Source organism: Rhinolophus hipposideros (genome assembly GCF_964194185.1).
Source record: "Rhinolophus hipposideros genome assembly, chromosome: 13".
Lineage (NCBI taxonomy): Eukaryota > Metazoa > Chordata > Mammalia > Chiroptera > Rhinolophidae > Rhinolophus > Rhinolophus hipposideros.
This window is the reverse complement of record NC_138059.1, coordinates 70716025-70731541: the sequence shown is the minus strand read 5'-3', so window position 1 is coordinate 70731541 and position 15517 is coordinate 70716025. Positions and strand designations below refer to the sequence as shown.

Genomic DNA, 15517 nt, shown 5'->3' with positions numbered 1-15517 from the left:
TTTTAGAAATGGAAGGCGTCTCGGAGGTCATCTAATTCAGCCCTTACGAAATTGAAGCTCCATCATTGCCACAGTGTCCTCCATCTTGAAAATTTCCTGTGATTTCCTCCATTAATACACAAAATAATCGATTTCCTTTCCAGCCAGCCATGTTAGAAGTTCTTCCCTATATTAAACTGAAATCTGCTCGATCTGCCAACCTCTACCTTCTACCCATTTTTCTTATTTTTGCTTTTTGTAGGCATATAAGCTAGACATACACAATAAATATTGCGACCTCTTTAATATGAAAGCCTTTTAAATTCCTCAGACAGTTTTAAGGTCTTCTTTGTACTTTTTTTTCAATCTGCTGAGTACCCTCCTTTCCTTAAGGTCTTCATTCAGCATAATGTAAGATTCTGTCACCGTCTTCTTCTGGGTAGAGCCCAATGATCAATGACCTGCAATTGTGTTGCCAGAACGGATCACGATACTCTGCATGTGGTCAGAAAAGTGAAGGGAGATTGACAGTATTATGTGGAATATATACTTATACTAAGTCAGCCTAAAACTGAATTAACTTTTTTGGGGAGCAAAACCACATTTTGACTGTTACCAGCTTGCATTTATTTAAAACCATGTGATATTACATTAAGCACCTTTAAACTACTCACTTTCTGTACTTGTGTAGTTGGTTGTCTTTTTTCTTTTTAATAAAGGGCATGAACTGGAATGTTTAATAAATGTGCCCAGATTTAGGCAGATTTAGGGGTACAAAGGGCAGATATCAACCAGGGCCTGTAAGTGTCAAGTTCCAAGATCTATTCCAAATCCAAGGGTCTTTCTAAAACCAACCCACCTTCAGCCTTGTGAGTATGCGAAGGAGTCTTTGCATTCTACCCCACCCCCACTCCCCTCATCAACTTGGGTCTCTTCTTGCAGAGGAGGCTGTTCAGAACTCGGGATGGCATGAAATCTGCAGCCTGGGTCTGAGCCTTTTATGAAAGATTTTCCCCTCTGACCCTTGCCAGCCAACACAAGCTAGTGTGGTAACAGTCTGTTAAGTGTTTGGCTTTCTAAAAGGCATCTGAGAAAGTCTCGTCTCGTCTCGTGATGAAAGGGCACAGAAATCAGGACCTACCTGCTAAAGTAGGAATTGGTGGAAGATGGCCTCTCGCTTCATCTTGCCTCTGTGGGCTGGGAAGGGACGGGGTAGTGTCTCTATTCTTTGTTGGTAAATCCTCACCCCTACAGATGTTAAGTAGGTATTTGTGGCAAACAACAATACTTACCATGTTTCCCTAAAAATAAGACCTAGCTGGACCATCACTTCTAATGTGTCTTTTGGAGCAAAAATTAATAGAAGACCCGGCATTATATTATTATATTATATTACATTATACCTGGTTTTATATTAAAATAAGACCGGGTCTCATATTAATTTTTGCTCCAAAAGATGCATTAGAGCTAGGTCTTATTTTTGGGGGAACTCGGTATAACTAATTCAGAGAGATGGAAACCAGATTAAAATAAAGAGAAAACTCAATCACAATCAAAACTAGATCTTTCTCTAATTCTTTAAAGCCCACACTCCTTTCTGCTACACTGACAAAACTTGTTTGTGGCAATAAATGTATACTTTTTCTTCTCTCATAAAATAAAAATTATGTATCATAAAACATACAATTTTTGCTTAGATGCCGTAATATTAGCTCCAACTGTGACCCCAATTTTAGTCATCAGTGTATCTCAGGTGCCTGAGAGTATTTACTCATTCTGTTTCCTTTGGACTTTTTGGGAGTGTGTGTGTCTTTGATTCCTAACAATTGTATGCAGTATAGACATTACGGACATCAAAGTTAAAATTGCATGTTTTAAATATCAAATATGAGACGAGCAAAGTTGTTTTCCAGTATGAATACATATATTCATATTCAGACCAGCAACAATTATTTTTTATAAAAAGACTTAATATGGTTGTTAGGTGATAGGATTTTCCTTTCCCAAATTTCTTAACACATCTTATTTTGTAACTCTAAGATTATAATGTCATTATTGATGCCATATATAACATATTCTATGCATATTCTACATTTTTAAAAAGTGAAGTTATTTATTGGACATTTAAATGTTTCGTTTTTCACATTTCGTAAAATAAATCAGTGTTTGAATAAGAGACAAAACTTTTGTTTATGGTGGCAAAAAATACTAATTAAGAGGACAAGGTTAAAAGAACTTGGCTGGCTTAAGGGAAAAACAAAATCATGTAAGTACTTATATTAGAATTGCAGAAAAAGATTAAAATCCAGGATGATTGCAATAGAGGAACTGTAGTTTGGTGTTATGAACAATCTCCTTTGCTTATACCTAAGGGCATGCAGGTTTCCATTGCCAGTTGATATGCATTGTGTATTTTCGCCTAGTTGATAGTCACTCCTTGTATAGTATTTTTTAAGGAATAGTCATTCGTTTTTTGAAAGGGCTTTTGATAATAATTCATGTAGCAGAAGTTAGGATTATAATAATTTTTGTTTCCATGTACGTCTTCTGATAACTGGGATAATAAATTAGGATGTAAGATTTGTGCTGTATTTTAAATTTTAATGAAGAGACATGTTGGAGAGCTATGGAGCTGATGTACACGCTCTCCCTTTATTTTGTTAACCATGGCAGCTGTGCTTGGTATACAGTGCAGAGAGTTTGGTGGTGAGAGGATCTTGATAGGCGTCTTACTTACAGGCTGAACAGAAGGAAGCAACAGGCTGGATGTGTCAAGGAGACATGGCGGATGGTACTTTGAAAAAGTGAGACAAATCTAAAATATATCAAGTAGTTTGCGTATAAAGGCTCACTTGTTAATTGAATTATAAGGCTATAAAGTTTTTCATACAGCTAATAAAAAATCTTAGATTTTTGCATTTTGTATATATATTTAATCAATTTTGCATTTAATGTTACCCTACTCTATATTAGTTTTCAAACACTTAAAATTGTGTAAAAATATAATAAAACATAGAACTGCAAAAGACCTTAGATCTATTGTAGCACTGTGCCTTTTAATGATGAAGAATGCACACAGTTCATTTAAAGAACAAAGTACACACAAAACACATATTCTCTCTCTCTCTCTCTCTCTCTCTCTCTCTCACACACACACATACACACACACGCACGCACACACACACACACACACTTACATATAGATCAACATTACTGTAAACACTCATACAAATTAGAAAAAATAGATTGGTGTTAATTAAACCATTAGAAATATTTTCATTGTTTCTCTTCAAAAAAGAAAATTTTACTTGTAAAGTCTTAAAGCTTTAAATAAGGAATTGTAAGAAAATCAGAAAAAGTTCTGAAGTATTTTAACTGACTGGGATGAAAACATAGATGGTTAATGACTTCAAAAGAACTATTTTTAAAATGTCAAAGAATTATGATTACAGCAAGACAGTTCAATTGACTTGCAAAGTCAAAATTCCTCATAGTATTATTCTTTGGATACTGAGGTTTGATCCAAGCCTTGTAATTGTCAGCTTTGTATTATTTAATATATTTGTATCAAAGATCTAGTCAGAGAGTCTCTCTATTTTAAGTCTGAGAACCATCACAAGCATGCACTGACAGATGTTAAAGAATGTCTGGAAAGAATGTCAAAAACCTCTCCAAAGGAAAGTCTTTAAACTATGTCCTTAATACAGAAATGCAAAACCAGATTTAATTGCCCTTTTCCTAAACAGCTCAGATGTGCGGCTCATTTACTGCAGCATATGGTCTGAAAAGTGCACAGTGGAGGAGCGTGGTCATGGTGAAGGCCGGGATGGACCGTTTGGGCTGGAGTTCAGACTTCAGTCCGCGGCACACACTACGAGTTAAAAGAAACACAGCGAGTAGGGAAAACTAGGCTGTCCGCATTTGAATGTGCTCATCAGACACGTCTTCATTGCCCTTCAAGACTGCAGTATTTAGTGATTTTAATATGAAATAGATTTCTGAAAGATTAATATCTGGGTTTTCTCCTAATTAAAAGATGTAAAAAAAAAATAGACAACAGGGCATGAAGTCATGAAGATTTTTTTTCCTGATCATTTAATTCATTATTTGTTACCATCGAACAGTCATTTTTCTAATGGGGAAAGATTAAAATAATGAGTTGGATGGCAGCAACATGGCTTACCTTTTATTTCAAAGGGAAGACATTATAAGACTATGAAGTGGTAAATTCTTACCTCGCCTAAAAGGATTAAGTTTACAGTTCTTGCAAGAAGTCACAGGTAATTGAGAACTTAAGAAAAGGAAGAGGGAAAAAAAAAAGTGTGAATCCTCTTATACTACTTTGTAGTATAGGCAAGTGACTTTACTTCCTGTATTTTAATTTTATGTCTGTAACATGGGGGGCGGTCTTTATTGAGAATTTAATTTAACCTCTAAATTCCTAATAAGACAATTCAGTTGCTGTGTGTCTAGTACAGTATCACAGATTTGAGAAAGAATACAAAACCAGGAAAGAAATGTTTGAGGGGTTAGCAACAGCAACAAATGTGGGTCTGATTGTTTATTATTGCTGGTTCTAACTATTAATAATAGCAGTTATTTATTATAACAAATTATTTCTAAGTTCCATTTTTCCTATGAAGCTAGTCCTTCTGCAACAATGTATATTAGTATATTGTGGGACAAGTATGCTTACTATTTTTATTGTCAATTTGAAATTGTGGAGATTTGCACTGTTAATTAAAATGAAATATAATTTAAGAATTCAATTCAGTTACACTAGCCATATTTCAAAGGCTCATTAGCCACATTATAGCGAGTGTTTCCATTATCATAGAAAGTTGTGTTGAACAGCAGAGTTTTGGTATCATTGACATTTTAATTAAGTTTCAATGCATTTCATTGAAAGATAAGACCATCAGTCATGTATTTTTAGATGGCAGGTATAGAGGAGACTGATATACCAATGCAAAGATTTAGCTAAAGTTTAACCTGTAAAAAAGGTACATTGAACATATATAGCAAAACACAAAAGTGAAATGGTGGTGTTGCTTGAGTAGTGTGATTTTCTGAAATAGTGAACAGCGCTTACTAAGATTCTGAACAAAGTCAGTCTTCTATCAATGTACACAGTAATTGCATCCTTGGATATTTATTGTATATTTAAACTTTTATTAAAAACAAATAACTTAGTTTTCCATCTTTGGCAGGCATAGTTCCAGGCGTAGATAATCATAAGCAGGCTTTTCCCCCACATCCACGTCTAGTTCAGAGCTGGACAACTCTGTGGTACCAAAGAGTTCTGAGCTTTACAGAATGTCTACATCCCAGCCACCCTTTCTAAATGTCAAGCTGATATTGTGACAACCAAAAAGCACTTCTAAACATTTCCAACACATTCTGGTGTAAATATTCAACATGGTGCACCCATCTGCCTTCTTAAGATAATGATCGTAAGCCTATTCCTTTGTTGGGTATGTTTTCTTGATTTATCTTTTTGTTCCATATTTTTTAGTTGAAAATGTAATGCTGCTGTGGGCCCAATTCTTTAGCACCTGTCCTTATTCATTCCTGCTAGGTTAGACTTAATTAAGTGACATTGGAATAATGAAAGGAAAATGTATTCATACACACGCGCACACACACACACACACACACACACACACACACACATGGCTTCTGTCTTACATCCATTAGAAAGTAAGGCTGTGGTAGAGGTTGGCTCTGCCCCTTACTAGCTGTGTGGCTCTGAGCATTGGCCAAATGAGCTTGTTCAGTGAATTCCTGGGTTTTCCCACCTTAAGAAGCACATTGGAATTAAAGCAACAGAAATAATTATTACAGTCCTTGATGTTGTGTAGGTGAAATAAGGACCGTTTTCTTTGACCTCAAGAAGATAAATAGACTAAAACTCTAGAGGTGTTAATCTCAGTGGTCCATAGATGACCTTCAGGTAATCCTTTGAAATGGTAGCAAAATTATGTTCGTAGGTATTTGTCTATTTTTTAGAAGAGTCCATTAATGGGATAAGAAAACCCAGTTAAATCTAAGAATGCTAAAACCCCACTATTGAAAGAAGATACAGAGATAGATTCAGGTCTATCAAGTCAAGAAGGGGGGTGGTTGATTAGGTTAGAAGTTTATTATCGAAATGGTAAATTTAAAAAGAAGCTAAAAGCATGCTTCCTGGAAGAACAAATAATGAACATAGAGAAATTAATCTTCCGCTTCCAAGAAATGGTATGTGCTGAAAATATAGTAGATTCATAGAAGGCTTAACTCTATCAAGAATTAAAGCAAGTGACAGGAGACAGGTAAAGTTAGCTCTACCTGCCCTGCAGTCTTCCTTGAGCCACTGTGGGAAAGAATAGTAGATGAAATAAATCACTGCAACCCTCCTGTGACTGACGGTTTATGCTGCTTTCTGGTTTCTAGTTGTATTGTGAGAAATGCTGAGAAATGCGGACTGTTAAATGTGGAGTTCTCTGAATTTTACTTCTGTTCAGTGCTATTTTGCCTCACGTCCTCAAAGGAAATTCAACATTCATTTCCAAAGAAACGGTTTTCATTTTTTTAGAACATTTATGTTATATTTTAACAGAGGAATGCTTATGCCATTAAAATTAGTAGGACTTGAATCAAAGCAAATACTGGAAGAAAACCCACCTCCACATTTCTCTTCTACTGAAATTCGTTACTGATTTAATTATAACTTAGAATGAGCTGGGAGTGCTCTCGTGTGCTCCACTGGAGTGCCAGGTGTCCCTGGGCTTGTCTTGATGGTGGTGGTGATGGTTGTGGTGGTGGTGGTGGAGGCAGTGATGGGGATGATGGTAGCTAACATTTCTGAGCATTTATAAAGGGTTGGCATGTGGTAACTCATTTCGTGCTCACAGGAACCTGGGAGCTAGGCAGAATTATTGTCCTCATTTTGCCGACGAGGACCCTGCAGCAGAGAGAGAAAGTAACTAGCTCAAAGTCGCGTATTTATAAGTGATTGAGCTGGGCCATACCTAGTCATCAGGCCCCAGAGCCCTCACTCTTAATCACTACATTGCCTCTTGAGGCTTTTTATACCGAGGCCAAAATCTTTGAATAATGTGACCATTTAAAGGCTGCACAAACAATCCGGGGAAAAACTTGACTGGCATACTCATTTTAAATCTCGTTATATGCAACAATGGAAACCCAAATGGGAAGACTAATTAGTATAAGTGATTATCAGAGGCTACAATGCTGAAGTTCACCTCAGATTACATTGGCAGAAATGGAGTTCTCAGAAATACATTCATTCTTTCTTTCCCTTTAATAAAGTGTTTCAAAGTTAAAGCGCAGATAACCTCCACATTAGTTGTATGGATGTTCCTTTGAGGGAGAAATATGCTGACCTTTCGTGTCCTGGATTTCCCAGAACGGACAGTCTGTACGGGAGAGTCGGCCCCCCTCCAGGCTGTCAGTGGCCTTTTTTTTTTTTTAAAATTTATTTATTGGGGTGACAATTGTTAATGAAATTACATAATTTCAGGTGTACAATTCTGTATTACATCATCTATAAATCCCATTATGTGTTCACCACCCAGAGTCAGTTCTCCTTCCATCACCATATATTTGATCCCCCTTACCCTCATCTCCCTCCCCCCACCCCCTTACCCTCTGGTAACCACTAAACTATTGTCTGTGTCTATGAGTTTTTGTTTCTCATTTGTTTGTCTTGTTTTTGGTTTATATACCACATATCAGTGAAATCATAGGGTTCTCTGCTTTTTCTGTCTGACTTATTTCGCTTAGCATTATTCTCTCGAGATCCATCCATGTTGTCACAAATGTTCCTATATCATCTTTCCTTAACGCCGAACAGTATTCCATTGTGTATATATACCACAACTTCTCTTTATCCATTCATCTATCGAAGGACATTTTGGTTGTTTCCATGTCTTGGCCACCGTAAACAAAGCTGCAACGAACATTGGAGCACACGTGTCTTTATGTATAAATGATTTCAAATTCTTTGGGTAGATACCCAGGAGAAGGATTGCTGGGTCATATGGTAATTCTATTTGTAATTTTTTGAGGAACCTCCACGCTGCCTTCCATAGCGGCTGCACCAGTCTGCATTCTGTCGGTGGCCTTTTTAAAGGGACTCTTCTTGGGTGCATTTCTCCATTTATGTGGTCAGTGCATTTGATGCGTTTTACCTGAATACTGAGGCACTAACAGGATTTAGATAGCAAGTTCAAGCAGTGCAGGCAATAGAAGCCAAGGGACAGAGGAAGAGAAGTATGAGGACATTCGGCCACTTCCACTGGAGCATGCCACATGTGGAGCCCATCGTGAGAAGTGACTAGAAAGGTGGCCCCCGGGAAGATCCAGTCGTACTTCAAGCTCTAACCAGAGATGAAAGACTTGAAGGGCTAAGTTCAAGAAGTACCGTGCCAAAAAATGAACAAAACGTGATAACTAACTGGATATTGCAGGGGAGGAGGGAAGGAAGGGGCATCATGAATCACTGTGGGTCGTGCTCCGAAGACAGTGAAAGAATCCATTAGAACACAGGTAATGTACAAAATAGTTCAGCTTTACCTTGTCTGTGAACTAACCTTATTTTCCCAATGGTTAATTCGTATGCAATATGTCCTATGATTGCTGTTTTCTAAGAATATAAAGCTGTGCCTCAATAATCTTGGATATTTGTTTCATTTCTTTAAACAAACAGAAAATATGATCTATGCTGTCAAGTACACACACATATACATGTATGTAAATACACATAGAAAAGGACTAGAAAATGCAACTGACTTCATTATTTTCCAAATTTTACAAAAGGATGTTTACTCCCAAGGTTAGAAAGACAAATGACTTGTTAAAAAGCCAAATGGACCATTTATAAATTCCTTCGGAATACCTAACCAGGCATTGTATGGATACTGTTCATTAAATGGTGTACAAAATCATTTTACAGTGACTTTTTGGGAAAGCATTGATTTCTGCATTTCTTGCTTACATAGAATTTTAAATTTAAGATTAACTTCGAGTATTTGAAATACATATTTTGATTTTAACGATTTCTACTTTTCAATTGGTAGCAGTATTTTCACTCCCCTGTGCCTTTCTATCATGTTCATGTGTAAACTCTTAAAATAGTTGATCAAGGGATAAAGGTAGACGAGTATGTTTTTGTTTGGTACTATAAAATAACTTGAATATCTTATTGACCAAATGGAGCTATCCTGCATGTTACAGCCAGCATTACTCTTGAGTTACAATGCAATCAACCCCCATTAGTATGCACCTGGCACTTAGATTGTTTTTCCATTTTGCTTTTATCAAATTTCCTTTAAAAGAAGATTTTAATTTTAGAAGAAAAAAATGTATCTGAAAACCTTTTTGTCCCCTTGATACTCTCTGACTTTAAAAATGAATGGAATGACATATTAAAATGGATGTCAGTTTCAGGAACCAACTGGTTTGAATTTCGGTTTGGAATACATTTTTATTTTGGTTATAAAAATCTTTTAAGATGAAATTTCTGATACAACTAAATTACTTCTCTGTCAAAAACAACTATTTCTCAGCTACTAGTGTAAATCTCATGAACTTAAGCCAACACAAATTAAAATTAGAATTTGGATTTTACTTTAAATTAGTGGTTCATGTTATGACATATGCAGCATTAATGAAATTCTGTTTTTCCTCTTTAGGAAATACCTGGTAGGAACCAGAGTCCGGCTGCGGCTTTTAGATCTTGAACTTACGTCTAGGTTCCTGGGTGCCACGACAGATACAACAATACTAGAAGCCGATGCCGTTCTCTTAGGGCTCCAGGAGGGTAAAGACTCCAGATCCAGAGAGGACCCTCCTGAAAAATAAATGGACTTCGCTTAGTGCATCCACTCCTTTGCTGAACCCAGATACTCACCAAGAATACAACTTGAAAATTGTGAATACATGATTGAAAGAAGACGTAATAAATGAAGTCTGTAATTATAGCTTTTATTGTTAGAATTTTCCTTAGCTGTATTTTCCCTACACGCTTTTATACCCATTTTTCCCTTTCATTGGAATGTGTAAACTGTACTGAGAAACCCTTGCATGCAATAAATATGTTTTGAGTGTCCTGTGTGCACAACACTATTCTAAACGTGAAAGAAACAGCACTAAACAGATTAGACAAAATTGCTTGCGTCATGGAGCTTACCTTCAACTGGGGGAAATAGTAAGTAAGTAAAATGTAGTATGTTATATCGTGATATGTGCTGAGGACAAAATGAAGTAGGGAGGGCAGAGGGTCTGAATAGACATTTTCCAAAGAGGACGTATAGATGGCCACAGGTACATGGAGAGGTGCTCGCCATCAGGGAAATGCAAATCAAACCACAGTGAGGTACCACCTCCCTCCTGTCAGCATGGCTGTCATCAAAGAGAACTACGATATAATTCAGCAATTCCACTTACGGGTGTTTATCCAAAGAAAAAGAAAACACTAATTTGAAAAGATATCTGCACCCTCGTGTTCGTTGCAGCAGCATTTACAATAGCCAAGACAGGGAAACAATCTAATTTGATGGATGAATGGATAAAGAAGATGTGATGTGTGTGTGCGTGTGTGTGTGCGCACACACACGCACGCACACACACACACAGGAATATTGGCCATGAAAAGAAGACAATCGCCATTTCTGACAACAAGGACGGACCTTATGCTAAGTGAAGTAAGTCAGAGAAACATATACCATATGATCTCATTTAAATGTGAAATCTAACAAAAAGAAAAAAAACGAGCTCATGGATACGTATAACAGGTTGATGGGGAAAAGTAAGGAGGGCAAAAAGGGTGAAGAGGGTTAAAAAGTAAAAATTTTCAGCCCTAAAATGAGTCCTGGGGAAGTCATGTACAGTATGGTGACCATAGTTAATAACACTGTATTGCATATTTGCAAGTTGCTAAGAAAGTAGATCTTAAAAGTTCTCATTACAAGAAAATAATCTTTGTGACTATGTATGGTGATGGGTGTTAACTAGACCTAATATGATCATTTTGCAATATATGCAAATATCGAATCATTATTTTCCTATACCTGAAGCTAATGTAATGTTATGTGTTAGGTATATCTCAAAATAAAATAAGATAAAGCAGAGAATGGGGTTATTAGGTTATCAGAGTGACAGATTGAAATTTAGGGGTGGTGTCAATGGAGGCTTCACAGGTGACTTCACTTTTTTATGTAAAATATTTTGTTTATTTTTCCACTGATACAGTATTTAGAGAAAGCCCTTCTAAGAACTTTCTTTTTATTATTATTGAGGTACAATTGACATATCACATTATATTAGTTTCAGGTGTACACCATTCTGATTTGCTATTTGTATGTATTGTGAAGTGATCACAATCAGCCTGGTTAGCATTCACCATACACAGTCACCAGGAATTCATTTTTGAGTAATACCTGAAGGAAATGAGGGAGCCAGCCCCGGGAGTCTCTGGGAACGAGGATTCGAACAGAGGGAACAGCTAGTGCAAAGGCCCTGAGGCAGGACTGGGCCTGTCCAATGGAAGGAGGGAGGAAGCCGGTGCAGATGAGCGTAAGGGGAGAGCGCGGAGGTCCTACTGTGGACTTGGGCGTTCATTTGCTCTGATTGGGATGGAGCGTCATTGGAGGGTCTGATCAGAGGCCGCATGAAATCTGACTGACGTCTTAGGATCCCTTGAAGTACAGACTGAAGATGAACTAGGGCGGCAGCCACGAGACCGTAGGAGTAGACTTGCGGTGATCCGTGCGACAGATGGCAGCTTCGACCAGTACAGTAGCAGTGGGGGTGGTGAGGCATGATGCTACCCGGATATATTTTGAAGTTAGAAGCAAAGGTATTTCCTGACATTGGATATGGAGTATGTGCTCAGAGAGGAGTGAGGGACGACAGCAGGGTTTTTGCCCTGTGCAGCTAGAAGAGTTGAGTTGCCCTTCACCGGGCTCGGGACGAGCTGGTGTGAGTGAGGGCCTGTGCAGAGCGCAGTTTTGGACATGTTACATTGGAGATGCCCTGAGCCATCGAAGTGGAGATGTTCTGATGGCAGCTGGTCATGACATACGGTCTGGACTTCATGGGAGGGGTCCAGGCAAAAGATAGAACCTTGCAAATCACAAACATTTTGTCACATCACACACTACGTCGGTCCGGCCCCCCAGAGCAGATGGCCCATTAGAGGAGTGCCCGGGTGTCTGCGGTGGCCCGTTGCTGTTTGTGCCGCCAAGCTCAGTCACTGGACATGCCCAGGGAGTGTCACCTCAGCATGCCCATGGTGTGTTCTGGAGGTGGAGGCTGTCTGCGTGCCACCTCACGTCAGACTGTCTTCTTTTAAACCATGGTATTGAGAACTGTTTGACATGGAAAGAACTGTACATGATGTGTACAACTGAAGGAGTGTGAACACAAAGGTACAGCCATGAAGCCGTCACCACCATCAACGTCGTAGACTTCCGTCACCGCCCAAAGTGTCCTCCGGGCAGCCCCCCTTTGTAAGCAAGTTTGGTGGTTTTTTTTTGAGAGAGAGAGACTGCTGGCAAGATGGAAGTCGCTATGGTATGTGACCTAATCACAAAAGTGACATCCCCTCAACAGTGCCATATTCTGTTGGGTAGAAGCAAGTTCATCAAGGGGAGAGGACATCTCAAGGCCCCAGATCCAAGAGGGGAGGACTGTCGGAGCGCTCTCAGAAGCTGCCGGCCGGGCTGTGTGGAACGCAGACCATTTTCTGGTCAGTTTATAGGGCTCTGGAGCAGGAGTAGCAGGATTTGGACCTCATGCAGACCACAAGATCTTGGACTCTTGGCAGATGCCATGATTATGTGGCTGGGGGGCTAGTGGGGGTCATAGACTGTGAGTCCGTGAGTTTTGCGTGTGGGAGAGATGTGAATAGTTGTAACCAGAGGACAACTGTGACAGTTTCAGTTATTCATCTCGTCCTTCACTCACCTGGTGTAGAACCCTGGCTACACTCTCCTGATGACGGGTAGGGGTAGAGCCTTTGCCATTCAGGGACTCGTTTCTGTAATTGCTGGAAGCTAAAGATGTAAGTCAGGTCAGGAAAGAGTTAGGTGAATCCATGAATGATAAGTCCAGATTTGAGTATTAAAGGCAAGCAGGGAATTGGAAACAAATCCCACAACTTCTGAGGCCAGCATGAGTGGGATACTATGAGACTCTGCAACCACAGGCTGGTTAGACCATTGGGCTGACCCAGTATTGCATTACTTATATTCATATCATTTGGTTTTTAAAAATAAATACACATTTTAGTATAAACTCCTAAGGGAAACGTGTAGTTTATTTGAAGAGACGATAACCTTTTCCCTATGTTTCTTTTAAACTAATTACAAAGAGCCCAGAGATGTTCTCAGCCAAAAGTATGTAGGAAACCCTGTGAACAAATGTGTCTTATTTTATGGTCTCACACTTGCGTTCTATGTGTGGGGAATGGAAAACAGGATTTTGAACGTAGGATGTTAGCCTCCAGGTAAGAAATTGGATGGCCCCTGAGATCATGCCGTGGACCCATGAAAACTTTAGAAAGCAGAAAATGGCTTAGATTACTGCCATTTGCTTCACAAAATTGCCTGCTTGAAAAAACAATCCCAACCAACTCTTGTACCATACTCTATAAGTCTCAAATCATTATGGTTTGGGAAAAAATGCACATGACACTGTGATAAGCAATAATTACTTCAAATGAGTGAATAAAAGAAAGCAAGATACTGTGTTTTTTCCAGGCAACATTTAAATGCAGCATCTTTCATTTTCGAGGCAGTCAAGACCGCAGAAGCCAGTAGATAAAGATGATGTCCCAACTCCCAAACCAATACTAAACGGAGTGGGAATCCCACTCGGGCAGGCAACGGAGACAAGGATTGTGGGTAAATTCTGCAAACTTGTTGGTCAGAAATAATGGTATGTCTCAGTTATGTTGCTGCATAACTATCTTTTAGACATATTTAGTGATGCCCGATATACTAGTAAATTTCCAAAATAGAACCACAAAATGGATACCAATTTAAGGTAACCCTATGCCTGTAATTTTGTTTTTTAAAAATATTCTGGTCCATTAGTCATTTCTGCCTTTGATAGCACCATCCCTTCTGCTGTCCCTCCGGTGCAGGTGTTAACAAAGTTTGAAATGACAAATGGACCTGAAAAAGTCCTGGGAAATCTACCAAGTGGATATTATCATCAGCCTCCACATAATCTAACTTAAATGGTACTTGATGGGTGTGGAGCAAGAACTAGAAAAACCAGAAAAAACATTATTCCACAAAGAACAAGAAAGAGCGTGATTATAAAGTTGGATCCTCTGGTAAACCAGAAATGAAAGTCTGGCTCATGTGAGGTGAGTTAACTTTGTAATAGCTGTCATCTAAATAATTCCCTCAGCCTGCCTGGGGCCGTAGGAGTGATCCCTCATGGATGTTTACAGTATGGGCTGGCTGGCCACTTAAGAAAGGCCATCACCAGCAAGGAAGATTCTGCAAAGCTCCCATGGGTCCGAAGGGAAACAGACACAGAACTCACCTATAACCAAGAACTTCTAGCTCCTTAGATAAGGCTTGCTCATCCTTCCAGGACCCTAGGGTGTGTTTTGGCTTTTTTCCTGCCCTCCTGCCTCAAGACAGAAACCAGCTTCTGCTTTCACCAGAGGCCCCCTGAAATATCACCCTGAAAGGATGACAGCTCCATGTGGAGGCCCGGAGAGTAAGGCCCAGCGCGTGTGAGGGGTTCCCTCTCCTCTCCGTAAGGGCCTGTTTGTCAGGTTTATTTCCTATTCCAGTGATCTTTTCCTCCAAATGAAAGAAGGGACTGTCCACAGAAGTGTGGCCCTTCCCTAGGATTTGCATATTGGGACAAAACACTGTAATTGTCACGTCTATTGCGTAGAGGCGTGGGGTCACTAGCTCATGTTTTCCAGCCCCCCACCCCACCCCGCCTTACCTTCCACCTTCCGCCTTTGCAGTCAGGTCATAGGAGCGAGAGCAAACATGCCAAGGGACCCCCATGCCGTTTCTACTGCTATCTACTTTCCCCCTATTGTCTATCCCTCTGTATCAATTCTACCCAAAATGCTTTCCCTGACACAGGCCAGGTTTCAGGTTTAAAATAATTTTAGGGATATATGGAAAATACCTGTGTGTTTTCTTTCTGACTAACATTTCTAATGATATGTGCCCCTGGCTGACAGTTGGTGGAGAAAATGCTTTTGAAATTTTATTGATCAAATCATTGTCAACTCTTGATTAATCAGATTTCAGTTGCTAGGGAGTGGGTAAATATCTACACAACCAAACCTTGCATGTAAAACTCTAAAATGAATTACTCAGTCGCCGGGCCCCAACACATTTCCTGCTTTTTAAAATCAGAGAATACTGAACAGGATTTAAAGTCTTCCCTGGTGACTCAGGGCCACCATTATGGAAAACAATTTCAGAATGATGTGATTTCCCAGGGATTAAGGTGGGTAGAGCTGCCCGCTGCTGCTGAATGAGTGGCCCAG

The 15517-nt window shown here is 39.2% G+C and overlaps 1 protein-coding gene across 3 annotated transcripts in view; it reads left to right on the top strand.

Moving 5' to 3' along the window:
* MRPS28 (mitochondrial ribosomal protein S28) overlaps nucleotides 1–15517 on the top strand; it is a 157877-nt gene that overhangs the window by 68592 nt on the left and 73768 nt on the right. For 2 of the 3 annotated variants that reach the window (XM_081070283.1, XM_081070282.1), the window contains one exon: nucleotides 9678–10093. The exons of the other annotated variant lie outside the window; for it this stretch is intronic. In XM_081070283.1, the coding sequence (XP_080926409.1) occupies nucleotides 9678–9846 (169 nt within the window). In that variant the 3' untranslated portion in view covers nucleotides 9847–10093. Of the gene's footprint in view, nucleotides 1–9677; nucleotides 10094–15517 lie in introns of those variants that run through there. 3 annotated transcript variants of the gene reach the window in all.